General features: G+C 45.3%; 1 protein-coding gene across 1 annotated transcript in view; it reads left to right on the forward strand.

Moving 5' to 3' along the window:
- Positions 1-18,611, forward strand: part of LOC126336350 (uncharacterized) — a 474,839-nt gene that overhangs the window by 167,254 nt on the left and 288,974 nt on the right. Inside the window, exon 7 of the mRNA XM_049999936.1 lies at positions 13,510-13,694. Coding sequence (XP_049855893.1) covers positions 13,510-13,694 — 185 coding nt within the window. The remainder of the gene's footprint in view (positions 1-13,509; positions 13,695-18,611) is intronic.

Consider the following 18,611-nt stretch of genomic DNA (forward strand, 5'->3'; position numbering starts at 1 on the left):
TCTTGATAGGTGATTGCAGAGCACGTGGATGCGGGAATAGGAGGGCCAGACCCATTTGAGGATAACTATACCTCTTTTACTTCCTGTAGTTACTACAGCATAATATCATAATAGCACGGCACACTAGTATCAACACACATATTTAGTCTACAATATCCGTTTCTTAGTTGGTAAACTTTATTTAAATACAACTTAACAATAAAATGAAAAACTGAAACAGACAATACATTAAATTTGTAGTTGGGAGCCTGTGAAATATAATACACAATAATGAAAAGCGTAAATCCTTAAGAAAGATAAAATATTTATATTTGAATGCCTCAATGTAAAACATATCACTCTTATAACGTGAATAAATAAACATGGATAGTGAAATCATGCTTCAACTGACTTTACACTTCAATTTAAAAAAATATCGTATTTCCATGAACAAATAATGATCAAGAGGATACAACCAACCCCTTATGAAGGGGACTTTAAGCGTGAAACAATTTCACAGAGCTTAAACCAATTTATGTCAGAGAAAAATGGAAAAAATAAAATCCTCCAAACAGCAATTTTAGTTGGTCTATTCTGCAGCCTGATGTGCCCAGGTGAATCAGCACCCTCTACTTTCCCTTACTTAAAATAGCATGATTAACAGATAAAAATTTTTCTTAAGGAAGGCGATTTCTCATCAACATTGTGTCTGTTTTCTACGGTCCCTTGAGAGGGTGTAGGACACACTGACTTCCCCTCAACGGAAGCGATACCTAAGGCAGCTTCGGACACGACTCAGACAAACAAGTTACACTGTACAACACAATGAAACTTCTTTATTAAATTTTTACTTAAACTGAAATAACTGGGAAGATGAAAGTTCTAAATATGATTTTACTTACACTGCTTAATGCTTACTCAATTTCTTAAACTGCTGAGTGAAGTTGACTATACTGCCTCTTTGTTATTTTTATCATTTCAACACTGACCTACAGTATTTGCCCTGACTAATACAGAACTCAAACTTTTACTGTTCAGTAATTACTCACAATATTCAAGGATAACGCGATCTAACTGCTTTAAAATTGGTAATCTAACTTCAAATAATTAATAGAAAAGAATGGCCCTGAATTAGAAGAAATCCTAACATGCTATACATTTCATAAGTCAGTTACCTCAGAGAAATCTTCATTGCACGAACTACAGTGATGCTGCAAGCTCCAATACTGCCAGCTAAATAAAATATTGAGGGCTCTAACTACTGATAGGCATGTGATTAGCAAAGGAAAGAGTTTGTTGCAGAGTAAACAATGTATTTACCTTAATAATGTGGCAACCAGTTCAAAAATTATCTCATCATCAGTAATAAATCTCCGTGACAGAGACACACTCAGACCGTCCGCTTGTGCTAATGCTTCAAATCTCCAACACTGCTAATTATCAATGTCTAACATCCATCATTGCTGACTACTCACTCCCATCACTGCTGGCCGTTCACCTCCCACTGCAAGTCCGACGTGCCACAGAGTCTCCTAAGCTGTCAGAGCTATTAATGCAGAGCACTACATAGCGCTGCCAACATACAAACATATAAACAGCCTAATTACAACATGAAAAAAAAACCAATGAATTTATAACCAAGCGTTGTGAGTCTTATGAAGTCGCTACCCATTTATTCATCATTAAAGGAAGATAGCAAACATTGAATTAACCGATCAGAGAAACCAATTGTTTCGGTGAATACCACACTGCACATATTGTGGCTCATATAGACAAACTTTCAGACAAGGACGTGAAATTTAATTATGATTTGTCGGCTTCTGCCTTTCTTCTTTACGTAACAGTGCAAATGGACAGCGTATTAGTATTTCACTACACAAATCGAGTTATAGAACTAACGTTATAGTTAACTAACCTCAGTAATGTGCAGTAGACAGATTTGAAATTTACAGTGTTTATAATGACACGTCCCAGATTGAATTTGGTTTAAGAATTTACAAACAGGAGCTTAGCATTTTCTACTGACTTCGCGCTGAACCATTTTAAATGGTACGTGACTGGCACACATTTTGAAGGCACAACTAACTGATTGTAGTATTGAACAGTGAATTTACTTTCAAAATATTTTGTTAAAGAATTTACTTTATTTCCTAGCGATTCATCTAGAACATTAACACATTTAACCACACTAGGTGAGCGTGGAAGTAGTTGCCAGGGAGTAACTGATGAAAATGAAATTATCTTTAACAAATGGAAATTTTATTCATAAAAGCCTTTTCAAAAACAAATTTAAAATTTATAAGCAGAAAAGCACCCTCGAAATATCAAGTTACAATTTTATTTAGAGACAGACCTCACATGCGCCGATGCTCAAGGCAGACAAGTCATCTCGTGTCTCAGTGCGCGACCGACCAACCGATCGATCCAACCGCCAATGGCCGTTGCCCGATCAAACTCGAGCAGACTGACGGCCTAACACATACTAGCACTCCGGACGACAGACAGACACTGACTGCCCCACGCTGACCCGGCTGACCAACTGACCAGCCTCGCCTCAGACTTACTTCCTGGCGAGCTCATAGCGTCCCTTAAATCCACCAGAGGGAGACACCAAAGCTGCGATTGCCGCAGCGGTGCCACCGCCAGAAACGGCGAGCGACTGCTTCACACTTCGCGCTGCCGCACGCTCTTCAGAACAGCAATTTTTACCACGGCTCAAGTATGCATAACAGTATACAAGGAGAAGAACTTGGGTATTGCTGAACGAGAAAACAAAATAGTGCAATCACAATATTGCGCGGTTTCCACCAGAAAAACAGCTGCCAACAACTTGGTATTTCGGAGCACAGAACTCAAAACGGCTCTCCCGTTCTAGGACGCAGTCTGCAAGAACAGCACGAGGGTTAGAGATACTGCGTGATGCCATCGTAGCCATCTGCCTGGCGGGTGGATAATTTTTATTGTGTCTCGTATTTCAGATGGTAAATTTTTTGACACTGATGCTGCTTGACGAGTTCACTGGTGGAAAGGTCAACCGTTATTTCGAAAAGGCCGACGAATTATGTCATATCCGTAATCCTAGTTTATTTTCCGTTTACCAGAACAAAATTGTCACGGGGAATGATAGCTTCGTGTTTAGCTTACTAATGAGTCTTATGTGCTTTCCAATATGGATACCTTACTTATCGCGGATAAAGTAGCCTAAACTGGCGTGTACTGTATGAAACTTCAGCATCTCCTGGCATATAATATGTTCAAATGACTTACGGAAATGTATCTAGATGATATCTTCGACAACCGCTGATATTTTATATAGGTGTGCACTCTGTCATTTTCGAGGCTCAAACGCAACGAGAGAGCCTAGTACAAGGAAAATTTAAGACCTCGGTTGCAGAGCATATGCCAAAAGTCAACACACGCATCGAACACAGTAAAAACTAGCGTGACCACACAATTATAGAGGGCCGTCAGTGATTAACGATAGTAAATACTAATTAGCAACGAATGAAGTAGCATAAACTCTGTCCCTCTGTTGTTCGGCCACTAAGAAAGAGCGATATTAAAACAGAATGTAAGCAGAAACTGCCATCTTGCAGTTCTTCTGTCACATACATTGCTTCCATCAGCACAGTGGAGGACCGGCGTACTGAGCATAGCGTTACACGCTCTTACAACACCCGAGTAAATCTGCCCTAGCAGAACACTGCGTTGGCATTGGGCATCCTGTAGAATATAACACTACGGAGATTCTGGCGTGCACTACAAGCTGTTGACAGAGTGAGATTAAGGAAATAGTTGAGATTAATTTAGCAGGTGTCGTTAAAAATGCAGACGGATGTTTTTGCTTAAATATTGATTGGAATCCTGTTCTCTCTCTAGCCAAACAACAGAGGGAGAGCGTTAATGCTACTTCACCCGTTGGCAATTAATATTTTATGCCGCGCGGGGTACCCCGCTGTTGAGGCGCCTTCTCACGGTCCGCCCGGGCCCCCCCCCCCTGAGGCAAGGCTGTGTGTATTGTTCATAGCGTAAGTTTAAGTTAGATTACGTAGTGTGTAGCCTTAGGGACCGATGACATCAGCAGTTTGGTCCCATAAGACCTTACCACAAATTTCCAAATATTTGTTGTCGGTAACTTCCAATGTCAGTCATCTTTGGTTGTGTGGAGGCGCTGGAGTTTATCGGGTGTGCATGTATGTGTTGTCTTTCAGGATATGCTATGCATAGCGATGTTTTAAATTGTTGCACAACACGTAGTTGCTGCAGTTTTGCCTTTAAGATGACAGGATGTGCACCTGTTGAATATCGGCGGTTTAAGAAGAAGACGTCATCCCGCTCTGTCCCCGTATTTGTTTGGTGTGTTATATTATAGACATTTCTGGACGTAGCTGTTGACCACAAAGTAACCACAAATGAAATAAAGTTTTGGCTGCAATTTCTGTATCATGGTAAGCTGGTTCGCATCACCAATAAAGTTTCCTCTCAGTCATGAAAGTATTTTAGTTCAAAGTTTCTTTGCGATGAAATAAATTGAAATAGAAATATTGAGAGTGCGTGTCCTAACTGTGGCAATATGAATTAATGTGCAAAGGTTGAACCCGAAATTCACCGAAAAGATTCTGGAGGCTGACCAGGGGTACCTTCAAGGCAATTTGGTATAAGGGATCCATGTTCTGTGGTGGCTCGTTGCGTTTCGTTTGGTTTCTTTCTCCATTTACAAGTGTGCTAATGATTTGGCCAATATGTACCTCGCGTGGGGTTTCACTGAGTGCTACGGAAGTGCCGCTCAATGACGCTATTGTAAGCTATTCCTGCAGCTACAGTAACCACAGCACACTACTTTTACATCATTTGAGGGCTGTTGCTTCACTGTGTGTACTGTGCGTTTCGATGATTGCGTATCAAAAAATTATTCACTCTCCTGAAGGTATTTTTACAGGAGCAGTGACAACTGGGGTGATAGGCCGCATAGATCATAAACACATTATCACTCTTTAACGAGCTATCAGAGACCAAGTGTCCGTTATACCAAAATATTCAGAAAATATCCCTCAACAACCTCCGAAATTCATACTGCGCATCAGCCGATCAGCAGTGCTCTGTAAAGGTGAACGTGCGACTGCCTGCAAACCCGCAACACACCAAACACAAGCGATGGACGGATGTCGTCTTCGCAGGCGTTCCCGCCTTTGGCGCGTTAGGTCAGCGTAGCTTGATGTTCGATCTTGTTGAGGGAAAGATGGAAATTTGAAAGTGATTTTGTTTATTTGATGCTGACGAAATTCTCCAGTCTCAGACGCACTTTGCATATGCCTGTGGCCGAAGTCGTGTCTCGTAAGCTACTGCCAACACAAGGACACTCGAGACCTTCTTCACTGTTAGACCTCAGTAACAATGAACAAAGAAAAGTTATTGTGAGAAAATCAAAACAAAATATTCCATCCTATATTCTCAAAGAGTTGTATGGGACATGCAACACTGGCGAAAACATACTCGACGAGAATGAATTGGCAATCCTTCTACGATTCCGTTTTGAACACTGAGCAAATACACTCCTGGAAATGGAAAAAAGAACACATTGACACCGGTGTGTCAGACCCACCATACTTGCTCCGGACACTGCGAGAGGGCTGTACAAGCAATGATCAAACGCACGGCACAGCGGACACACCAGGAACCGCGGTGTTGGCCGTCGAATGGCGCTAGCTGCGCAGCATTTGTGCACCGCCGCCGTCAGTGTCAGCCAGTTTGCCGTGGCATACGGAGCTCCATCGCAGTCTTTAACACTGGTAGCATGCCGCGACAGCGTGGACGTGAACCGTATGTGCAGTTGACGGACTTTGAGCGAGGGCGTATAGTGGGCATGCGGGAGGCCGGGTGGACGTACCGCCGAATTGCTCAACACGTGGGGCGTGAGGTCTCCACAGTACATCGATGTTGTCGCCAGTGGTCGGCGGAAGGTGCACGTGCCCGTCGACCTGGGACCGGACCGCAGCGACGCACGGATGCACGCCAAGACCGTAGGATCCTACGCAGTGCCGTAGGGGACCGCACCGCCACTTCCCAGCAAATTAGGGACACTGTTGCTCCTGGGGTATCGGCGAGGACCATTCGCAACCGTCTCCATGAAGCTGGGCTACGGTCCCGCACACCGTTAGGCCGTCTTCCGCTCACGCCCCAACATCGTGCAGCTCGCCTCCAGTGGTGTCGCGACAGGCGTGAATGGAGGGACGAATGGAGACGTGTCGTCTTCAGCGATGAGAGTCGCTTCTGCCTTGGTGCCAATGATGGTCGTATGCGTGTTTGGCGCCGTGCAGGTGAGCGCCACAATCAGGACTGCATACGACCGAGGCACACAGGGCCAACACCCGGCATCATGGTGTGGGGAGCGATTTCCTACACTGGCCGTACACCTCTGGTGATCGTCGAGGGGACACTGAATAGTGCACGGTACATCCAAACCGTCATCAAACCCATCCTTCTACCATTCCTAGACCGGCAAGGGAACTTGCTGTTCAAACAGGACAATGCACGTCCGCATGTATCCCGTGCCACCCAACGTGCTCTAGAAGGTGTAAGTCAACTACCCTGGCCAGCAAGATCTCCGGATCTGTCCCCCATTGAGCATGTTTGGGACTGGATGAAGCGTCGTCTCACGCGGTCTGCACGTCCAGCACGAACGCTGGTCCAACTGAGGCGCCAGGTGGAAATGGCATGGCAAGCCGTTCCACAGGACTACATCCAGCATCTCTACGATCGTCTCCATGGGAGAATAGCAGCCTGCATTGCTGCGAAAGGTGGATATACACTGTACTAGTGCCGACATTGTGCATGCTCTGTTGCCTGTGTCTATGTGCCTGTTGTTCTGTCAGTGTGATCATGTGATGTATCTGCCCCCAGGAATGTGTCAATAAAGTTTCCCCTTCCTGGGACAATGAATTCACGGTGTTCTTATTTCAATTTCCAGGAGTGTAGGTCTCTGTGACTAGAGAGAAGCATTAAGTAGAATCGCTGAAGTCGAGCTGGTTATTATTCTGAATATTAAATTGCGTAATAGGTTCAGAGACGCTACAGTTAGAAAAAACTAAATGAAACAACGCTACTTCCTCTTATCCTGTAGAGGTGTAAAGCACTCAAACGCTCGGCGAACGAACTCTGCTCGGTCATATTATTCTTTTTATAATTGGGCGATGTAGCAGTTTACTAAATAATCAGTAACCGCTCCCCTCTCCGCCCCCCCCCCCCCCCTTCCCTCCATTCTTCAAAGAATCGAGCTCTCATGTCAGTATTAAAGAAGTAATAAATGAAAACGTCATTCTTGATGCTGGAGTTTTGTAACGTGAACAGCTCAATTTAGTAAGCGATAAACTATTTTTCCCTTCAATGTTTTCTGTGGATGTGTTAAGCGTTTAGCGTAAGGTTACCCCTTTTAATGAGTAGATTATTACAGCATTTTAAATTTTTAAATTCGGTTAGTAATTATATGAAACGCTGAAAATCAAAACGTTGTTATGCCTGGAAAGAAGTTAGGTAGGCAACTCGCAACTGGGGCTACGTGATTCTTTTAGCCATTTAGTGATAAACATATGAGTTATGAAAGACAAAAGCAAATAAAGTAGCAGAATCCAACAAACACGAAGAAGTAGCCAACAAACATCAGACTCAGAGAAATACTTTTGAATACATTATGGGAGTGACAGTGATCAATGTGCTACAAATACTTACTATAAAAACAGTCTTGATCACGATTTATTTATTCAGGTACCGGTTTGAGTAGTGATTATCCAGCAGAAAGAGGTTCCTAATCAATGGTCTGAAGATGATCACAGTAGTGGTCGAAACCAATCACCTTAATAAATAAATCGTGATCAAGACTGTTTTTATAGTAAATATCCGAGAAATACAATGTAAAACATGACTTAATTGAGTAATCTATGACCCAAGGAAGTCTGATTAAAATATGCTCAACCATAAAACGCGCTCTGCAATAAAGAAATCTGCTGTTGTTTGCAGTGGCTTGTAAGGACGGAGTGTTGGGGATTAAACCCCGTGGACATAGGTTTCTTCAGAGACTGAGCATTAACTCAAGTGGGCAGGGATAGAGAGGGATATCGTCCGTGTCCTTCCTAGAAGTAATTGGGCTATTAGTGGGTGCATCTCGAATGTTGGCTTTACGTATTTTCCAGTGTCTACAACTGCCTCTACACTCATTACAATGATCGACGGAGGGGCGTAGCACAAAAATTTCCGTTCATTCCAGTTCCGTTCGTAAACCACTTTCTATTAGTCTGTGTATGGCTTCGCTTTTCGGTTATTTTCCTGTGCTTGTGATTGAGTCAGATGAAAATCTCAGAAAGTTTCTGCACAACCTGCGTATCTGCGATCGTGTGTGGGTTTAAGCCCAGATGGATGAGGGGAAAAAAGGATAAGCCTTATGAAACCTAAAAACGCAACATTACACGCAGCTTTTTGTTTTTTATTATAGCTCTCGGTTTTGGTTTACACATCATCACGGTATCTGCCTACAGCAGAACACACTATGAAAAGAGTATAAAAGCCCAAAGTCCAATCAGCTATGCGTAGGTGGTACGAATTAACACAAAAGATCAAATTTAATCACATGTCATAGTATACATCAGTGTGGCATTCCATATAATTAATGCCCCTTCTGTAGTGGTCAAAATCTACACAACCAAACAGGTATCCTAGCACAAGAGGTGCGATCTCAAATTTGAAGTCATACTTGTAACTGATAATCAGCTAAATTGAAACGTATCAAAGAGATTCCAGCCACAGATGTTTGTTATGAGAATCAAATCAGACAAAAGATATAACTAACGCTTCTTCATGCATTGAGTGTTAAAAGATATTATAGCATGGTACATAAAACACTTACTGTATGCATAAGAAGAGAACAAAAATGTTACCATAAAACTACAAGTCACTTATGAGTGCAACGAAAAAGAAAAATAGTAACGTCTCAGGAGCAATTATGCATTCTGTTCTACATTATTCTTACGTTTCACACGTTTACAGTTTTTTTTGGGCAGTTTGTATGAGTAGTAATGTATGTTCTAACTCTTCATGAAACGACCGTTAGTTTAATTTTGACAGGAACTAGTCCGTGATGCATGACTCACCCTTTCGTAGCGTCTGCGTTTCAAGCTGTATGAGAGCATCCAAGTAGTGTCTGGCTGGAAGTCTACGTCCATACTCTGCAAAGAACTGCCTGGTGCACGGCAGAAGGCACTTCCCTATGGGATTGTGCTGAAAACGTTGTTGCTGATGTTGTATATTAATGACATTACACACATTGTTAATAGTAACATCAGACGTTTTGCAGATTACGCAATTAATTAGAATGAACAACTCTACAAATATTTACCCAAACCTTGATAAGATTTCCAAGTGGTGCAAAGATGATTAATTTAACTGTTCAGAACGTAAAATACGATAACATTCAACAAGCAACGCAACACTTTTTTTCTGAAAGCAGGTTGGTGTATACAGGATTCCAATACACTATATTATTCCCCACTCTTTTGGCTATTTTTCAACATAATCTCCGTTCAATGTGACGGCCTGATACCACCTGACTGGAAGGGCCTATATGACCTATGATACCACTGTACTGGTCGACGTCGGAACGAACGTCTTGCCGCATCAGTAAACTCCCCACGTACTGTTTCCCGCGGAGTGCATCTTTCATTGGGCCAAACGGATGGAAGCTGAAAGGTGCGAGATCCGGCCTGTAGTTGAATCAGAAAGAACAGTCCAATTAAGTTTTGTGAGCTCCTCTCGGCTGCGCAGACTTTTGTGAGGCCTTGCGTGGTAATGGAGAAAGAGAAGTTCGTTTAAAGTTTTGTGGCGACTTCGAATAAGAGTGTTCGCACGTTCAAACATTGCAGTGGTTACAGCTGTATGCGGCCAGCCGGCACGCGGGAAATCCAACAGGTTTGCACGAACTTGTTGGAATGATGACAGACGTCTCGGCCAATGACGCATCGTGCTTTTTGCTTCACTGCGAGGTCTCCGTAGCGCCTATGAATATTTGCGATGCTCTGATTTTCCACCAAAAGAAACTCACTGGCACTTTTGTGTTTGGAACACACCTCCGTTGCAGACTCCATTTTTACGCATAGCGTCGTCACCTATCAAAACTTCATGAAACTATAGAGACTGAAGCGAGAATATGGCACGGTGACCCATAACCGAAACTGGCCGAGAATAGAAAATGTTGCGTTGTTTGTTGAGGACCCCTCGTACCTTCTGGCAGGCACTTCACAGTGGTTCCTCTCAACTAGACTGGTCATATACACTCCTGGAAATGGAAAAAAGAACACATTGACACCGGTGTGTCAGACCCACCATACTTGCTACGGATACTGCGGGAGGGCTGTACAAGCAATGATCACACGCACGGCACAGCGGACACACCAGGAACCGCGGTGTTGGCCGTCGAATGGCGCTAGATACGCAGCATTTGTGCACCGCCGCCATCAGCGTCAGCCAGTTTGCCGTGGCATACGGAGCTCCATCGCAGTCTTTAACACTGGTAGCATGCCGCGACAGCGTGGACGTGAACCGTATGTGCAGTCGACGGACTTTGAGCTAGGGCGTATAGTGGGCACGCGGGAGGCCGGGTGGACGTACCGCCGAATTGCTCAACACGTGGGGCGTGAGGTCTCCACAGTACATCGATGTTGTCGCCAGTGGTCGGCGGAAGGTGCACGTGCCCGTCGACCTGGGACCGGACCGCAGCGACGCACGGATGCACGCCAAGACCGTAGGATCCTACGCAGTGCCGTAGGGGACCGCACCGCCACTTCCCAGTAAATTAGGGACACTGTTGCTCCTGGGGTATCGGCGAGGACCATTCGCAATCGTCTCCATGAAGCTGGGCTACGGTCCCGCACACCGTTAGGCCGTCTTCCGCTCACGCCCCAATATCGTGCAGCCCGCCTCCAGTGGTGTCGCGACAGGCGTGAATGGAGGGACGAATGGAGACGTGTCGTCTTCAGCGATGAGAGTCGCTTCTGCCTTGGTGCCAATGATGGGTCGTATGCGTGTTTGGCGCCGTGCAGGTGAGCGCCACAATCAGGACCGCATACGACCGAGGCACACAGGGCCAACACCCGGCATCATGGTGTGGGGAGCGATTTCCTACACTGGCCGTACACCTCTGGTGATCGTCGAGGGGACACTGAATAGTGCACGGTACATCCAAACCGTCATCGAACCCATCGTTCTACCATTCCTAGACCGGCAAGGGAACTTGCTGTTCAAACAGGACAATGCACGTCCGCATGTATCCCGTGCCACTCAACGTGCTCTAGAAGGTGTAAGTCAACTACCCTGGCCAGCAAGATCTCCGGATCTGTCCCCCATTGAGCATGTTTGGGACTGGATGAAGCGTCGTCTCACGCGGTCTGCACGTCCAGCACGAACGCTGGTCCAACTGAGGCGCCAGGTGGAAATGGCATGGCAAGCCGTTCCACAGGACTACATCCAGCATCTCTACGATCGTCTCCATGGGAGAATAGCAGCCTGCATTGCTGCGAAAGGTGGATATACACTGTACTAGTGCCGACATTGTGCATGCTCTGTTGCCTTTGTCTATGTGCCTGTGGTTCTGTCAGTGTGATCATGTGATGTATCTGACCCCAGGAATGTGTCAATAAAGTTTCCCCCTCCTGGGACAATGAATTCACGGTGTTCGTATTTCAATTTCCAGGAGTGTAACATGGATTTGTAGATGTTTAGAAGGTGAACAAGTGGTTGTGGGACTAGATGCAAATGTGAAGTTACAACTGTGACACAGCGGGTAACTTGATGAAAAACGACAGGCTCTAGAAGATTTAATCAGTGAATTAAATTTAGGCGTGGTAAACTGTTCAAGTCCGATACGTGTTTACTCAACTAAGGCAGGAATAAAATCAAATACAGATGCAACACAAGTCAGCCGTGAAGCCGCCAGTAAAATAGATCAGTGGATGTTCGCGGATAGTGTTCCTGCCTATTCAGACAAGCCGTAGTTGTGTCGCAGGACTGGATTTCTCAGTACAACTACAAGAAGGCAGACTGGGAGTTGCTCCAAGGGAATGCAATCCTCCAGAACTGGATGACCGACACCTTTGATGTTGGTGGAGCCGCAACGGCAATTTTAGGAGCAATTAAACGGGTAATAACTGTTGTCGCGCCCTGGCGTCCGACCGGCGCCGAGGACTGCGGAACTTGACGAACTTCGTCAGTCCGTGCTCAGAGCACGAAGATGATACCAGATATCAATGGACCAGGAATGTGTTCAGAGATCTTTGTTAAAGATATAAGAAAACAATAACTGAAAGCCGACGGGCAAGTTGTGAGAGATTTGCGCGAGACCAGCTCGCACGAGTTCCATGGGGAACGCCACAAAAGGTGGTTCGTGAGAAAACAAGGGCACCAACAGTTCTGGCATTAGCAGGAATTCCTGGCCAGCAGTCGTTAACAAGCGCAAGAGTATAACGATCAGGTACTGGTGGGTGTCCTGTTTCCGGACGACACCCTAGAACAAGACAATCCGACAGAAGCCCAGATTAGACTCTCCTTGGAGACACAATACGTAAATGAAACGCCGGTTTATCCCTTTTCGTCCCTAGAAGTAGCGCAGAAAATAGTTAAAATGAAAACCACAAAGTCTCCAGGGACACGATGGTATCCCCGTCGAGGTTCTTTAAATCGCTGCAAACAAAATAGCAGCAACTCTGATCAGGTTGTACAACAAATGCCTGGAACTGCGACAATTCCTTGAAATTTGGAAGCAGGCAAAGGCGGTAATTCTAAGAAACATGAGAGAGACCAACGTGAATTCAAATCTTACAGGCCTATATGTCTGTTAGATACGTTAGGAAAGACTTTCGGCAAATTGCTCTGTTCACGATTGCCAAATCATTGGGAACTATCAGATACGTACGGGTGACATTTCGACTTTCGTCAGGGGTGTACAACAGAGGACGCCATCAACTTCGATCCCTGCGAAACCCTACATTGCAGCAGGATAATGCACGATCGCATGTTGCAGGTCCTGTACATGCCTTTCTGGATGCAGCAAATGTTCGACTGCTGTCCTGACCAGCACATTCTCCAGATCTCTCACCAACTGAAAACGTCTGGTCTATGGTGGCCGAGCAACTGGCTCGTCACAATACACTACTCTTTATGAACTGTGGTATCGTGTTGAAGCTGCATGGGCACGTGTACCTGTATACTCCATCCAAGTTCTGTTTGACTCAATGCCCAGTCGTATCCAGGCCGTTATTGCCGCCACAGGTGGTTGTTCTGGGTACTGATTTCTCAGGATCTATGCACCCAAACTGCGTGAAAATGTAATGACATGTCAGTTCTAGTATAATATATTTGTCCAATGAATACCCATTTATCATCTACATTTCTTCCAGGTGTAGCATTCTTAATGGCCAGAAGTGTAAGTAAATATACGTTCAGCATGGCTAGCGCTGAGACGCCTCTGACAGCCGTGTGATGTCCCCGCAGGTCTGGTGCTGGGCGGCGGGTTGCGGGCGTGGCTGGAGCAGATGGGCCGGCTGCGGCTGTCGCAGCTGCTGGAGATGTACTACTCGCCGCGCGGCGTCGTGCTGGACGCCCACGGGCAGCTGAGGGCCTGCCAGCGCTCCGGCGTGCTCTCCACCGCGGGCTACGGCCTGCGCCTGCGCAACGAGGTCAGCCTCCTCCACTGTGCTCCCCTCGCGAGGAGAAAGGTTAAAATAAGTGAACACGTGGCTCGGCTTATCCGTAGGTTCTTCACCGTTTCTGAGAAAACGGCGGTCAAAGCTTTCGAGGTAGTTTATATGTCTTTCAGCGAGCGACTAGTGCAACCAATGTCGTAGCACAATGGCTAGCGCAGCGATTTCACACTTGTGCACCTCGTATTCATTACTTTCATTTTAATTACCATGAAATTACAACCGTTAGCTGCTTACAGAGGCTGACATGTTTCAACGGGGACAGATGAAAATGTGTGCCCCGACCGGGACTCGAACCCGGGATCTCCTGCTTACATGGCAGACGCTCTATCCATCTGAGCCGCCGAGGACAGAGAGGATAGCGCGACTGCAGGGATTTATCTCTCGAACGCCTCCCGCGAGGCTCACATTCTCAACGTATTGTCCCGCACTACATTCGTAGTGCCTCCGCCCATTATACTCATTACTCGCGGCGCGTTGCCGATTCCAGTAAGAGTTCGGGCACTGTTTGTGCAACCTCACAGAAGAAGATGGTCAAATGGCCGGTGAGCCTTAACTATATATATATGAAGGTCGTATCTGTTCTCTCGGACATGTCCAAAGGAACAGATACCATCTTCATATACAGGGTGTTACAAAAAGGAACGGCCAAACTTTCAGTAAACATTCCTCACACACAAATAAAGAATATACTAAGATGGTATCTGTTCTTTCGGACATGTCCGAAGCAACAGATACCATCTTCGCTTTCAGTTTTTCAGTTATCTACCCATGTCCGTAGAAGATTCCTCAACGAATGTTTTCCAATAAACGGGATGAATCACCTAAAACTTGCACCGCAAATATTACGGAAATTGAAAGGGCTCTTAATGTGCAGTTTTCCTAGAATGGATTGGTAGTCAGAGGCTCGTACTGTTAGCCAATTGATCGATTACAGTACTGCTCTAAAGTGTGCCTTTTGTGCGAACATACACAATTTTAAATGGAACTTTGTCCCTTGATACCAACAAAATAAAGGAGGGTAAATTAGAATGTCAATGGTGTTTGTGACAGGGTTATGCACGAGTGATTTACGAGATGTGGTATTTTGTAAAGTTTCCACACCGACACTTCTTTGCGCCATTTAACCTGCGTAGTTACCAGGTACGGTGATGTTATTTTCGCTTACAATGTGCTTGTGTGTTCCCTGACTGCACTGCGACGTGTTACTCGGTTACGAAAATTGGAAATTTGTGGTAAGTTCTATGGGGCCAAACTGCTGAGGTCATCGGTTCCTAGACTTACACACTACTTAATCTAACTTAAACTAAGGACAACACGCACACCCATGCCTGAGGAAGTTACTCAGTTACTGTGTGACAGTCCAAGCAGCAGGTCGTGAGTGGCCACTGAGATTAACCACCGCAGAAAAAGCCGACATGCTCATGTTGTTTGAAGAGAGTAAGAAAAATCAATAAAATGTAGACTGGCTATGGCAAGGAAAGCATTTCTGAAGAAGAGAAAGTTGTTTACATCGAGTATAGATTTAAGTGTCAGGAAGCCGTTTCTGAAAGTATTTGTATGGGGTGTAGTCATGTACGGAAGCGAAACATGGACGAGAAATAGTTCATACAAGAAGAGAATAGAAGCTATCGAAATGTGGTGCTACAGAAGAATGATGAAGATTAGATGGGTAGATCACATAACTAATGAGGAGGTATTGGATTGGGGAGAAGAGGAGTTTATGGGACAACTTGACAATATGAAGAGACCGGTCGGTAGGACATGTTCTGAGGCATCAAGGGATCACCAATTCAGTACTGGATGGAAGCCGAGGGTAACAATCATAGAGGGAGACGAAGAGATGAATACACGAAACAGATTCAGAAGGATGTAGGTTGCAGTAGGTGCTGGGAGATGAAGAAGCCTTCCCAGGATAGAGTAGCATGGAGAGCTGCATCAAACCAGTGTCAGGACTGAAGACCACAACAGCAACAACGGTGTGTGCGGCAAGGTATCCGAATAGACCTCAAAAATCTCGGCTATTACATAGCAACCTCTTCAACCATTTTCTTGAAGGTCGTAGTACAACAAGTTGACAGTGTAACACAAGGAAACAAGTGACGATGGAGAAGGAGGAAATTGATGTACTCGGTGCTGTCGGAATTGATCCGCACGTTAGCTCCCGCGCAATCACACGAGGAAGTGGCATGACTCAGTCAAGTGTCCTACTCATTCTCCATCGACATAGGTTCCTTCCCTGTCACACCTCTCTCCATCGAGAGCTGCATGGAAACAGTTATGAGACTCGTAGGCATTAACACAGGATACTCCAGAAGTATTATGTATCTTGTTTAGTGGCGAAGCCACATTTACCAAACACAGCCACTAAACTGCCGAAACCTTCACTGTTGGTCTGTTGACAATCCCCTTTGGTTTCTTTAGCTGGAACGTTAGTGTCCGTGGAGTGTAAACGTGTGGTGTGGGATAGTAAACCATCAGCTCATAGGCTCGCTTGTCATAGAGTAAACACTGAACGGGCTCAAGTATCGCAGCCTCCTAACAGACAACCTCCCACGGATGCTAGAAGACGCTCCTCTGCAGTCTAGGAGGAACCTGTGGTACCAACATCATGGCTGGCCAGCCCATAGTGCACGAGGTGCTACAGTTAAAGAATTTTTTCCGAATCGTTGGTTTGGACGCGGAGTGCCTGTACCTTGGTCGGCCCTTTCCCCTGATATGAAGCTGTAGACTATTTTCTGGGAGAAAGCTGAAAGATGCTCTCTACAAGGACATACGTGCTACACCCAATGAAATACAACGAAGTATTGCTACAGCTTGCTTGGAAATTTCCGCTGAAATGCCAGCACGTGTGCAACAGTCGTTCTATAGCAGGCTGGAAGCGTGCATTGCCTCTTCCGCTGGTCATTTTGAACACTATTTGTCATAGTTGTCTCGGTACTGGTCAGAATCCACGTAACTTAGTGTATGACTTGTGGTGTTCTTTAGTATATGCAACTTCAGGCATTCTACAACTGTCGGTGTCGGAACACAAGCCTGCAACAAACACCACTGCCATTCAAATTTACCACTCTTTAATTTATTAAAATCAATAGGCATTGTTGAATTAAAAAAAATTGCACAAAAGATACGCTTTCTAAGTGTTATTACAATCTTTTCAGTGCCTGACTATCGATCCATTCTGTGAAAACCGGACGTCAATAGCAGTTTCTATTTCTGCAATTTCTGCGGTGCGAGTTTTAGGTGATTTAGCCTGTAAAATGAAATGTTGTCGTCTTTATTCGCCCACTAATTGTATTTCTGGCGAATGAATTAAAAAACCTAAATAAAAAATTAATGAATAAGATAGTTATTTGAAATTGTTATCGTTGAAATTCTACATCTACATCTCCATTTATACTCCGCAAGCCAAAGAACGGTGTGTGGCGGAGGGCACTCTAAGTGCCACTGTCATTACCTCCCTCTCCTGTTGCAGTCGCGTATGGTTCGCGGGAAGATCTTGTTTCATAATCATCCGAAAGCGCCAATTTTCGGTAGTGTGATCCGTTATGGACGGTTTGGCAACAAATTGTTGTCAGGGCGTGAAATCTTTAGCAATGTTTACGACGTTTATTTCCCGAGTGAGATTCGTACGAAGAAATTTACTCCGTGCGATGCTCGTGGTGTTCGGAATTTCTATTTCGAATGTTTCTACGATCAGTGTCATCCAAGGGAATGCACCAAATGTTCTTGACGAATAAAAATTAGAATAAAGTATAAAAACATGAAAAAAAGTTTTGCATCACTTCGGTTCCGAGAGCTCCGGAACCTGTACAGGAAATTGGAATAGAGATAAACATAAACATGATTTCCACCCTTTTTATTGCTCATGAAAACACACATTGCATGTTGTACCACCATACAGCGGTACCTTCAGAGGTGGTGGTCCAGATTGCTGTATACACCGGTACCTCTAATACCCAGTAGCACGTCCTCTTGCGTTGATGCATTCCTGTATTCGTCGTAGCATACTATGCACAAGTTCATCAAGGCACTGTTGGTCCAGATTGTCCCATTCATCAACGGCGTTCGGCGTAGATCCCTCAGAGTGGTTGGAGGGTCACATCGTCCGTAAACAGCCCTTTTTAATCTATCACAGATATGTTCGATAGCCTTCATGTCTAGAGAAGGCTGGCCACTCTAGTCGAGCGATGTCGTTATCCTGAAGAAAGTCATTCATAAGACGTGCGCGATGGGGGCGCGAACTGTCGTCCATGAAGACGCATGCCTCACCAATATGCTGCCGATGTGGTTCCACTATCGGTCGGAGGATGGCATTCACGTACCGTACAGTGGCGTACGTAGGCCTCCCATACTGCCATCCCAAAACAGCAGGGACCCTCCACCTTGCTACACCCGCTGGACAGTGTGTCTAAGGCGTTCGGACTGACCGGGTTGCCTCCAAACACGTCTCCGACGATTGTCTGGTTGAAGGCATATGCGACACTCATCGGTGAACAGAATGTGATGCCAATCCTGAGCGGTCCATTCGGCATGTTGTTGGGCTCATCTGTACCGCGCTGCATGGTGTCGTGGTTGCAAAGATGGACCTCGCCATGGACGTCGGGAGTGAAATTGCGCATCATGCATCCTATTGCGCACAGTTTAAGTCGTAACACGACGTCCTGTGGCTGGACGAAAAGCATTATTCAACATGGTGTCGTTGCTGTCAAGGTTCCTCCGAGCCAGAATCCTTAGATAGCGGTCATCCACTGAAGTAGTGGCCCTTGGCCTTGTTGATAGCCCTTCCTGGCACAAAGTAACAATGTGGACGCGATCTAACCTCTGTATTGACCGTCTAGGCATGGTTGAACTACAGACAACACGAGCCGTGTACCTCCTTCCTGGTGGAAT

The sequence above is a fragment of the Schistocerca gregaria genome, chromosome 2 (assembly GCF_023897955.1).
Source record: "Schistocerca gregaria isolate iqSchGreg1 chromosome 2, iqSchGreg1.2, whole genome shotgun sequence".
NCBI lineage: Eukaryota > Metazoa > Arthropoda > Insecta > Orthoptera > Acrididae > Schistocerca > Schistocerca gregaria.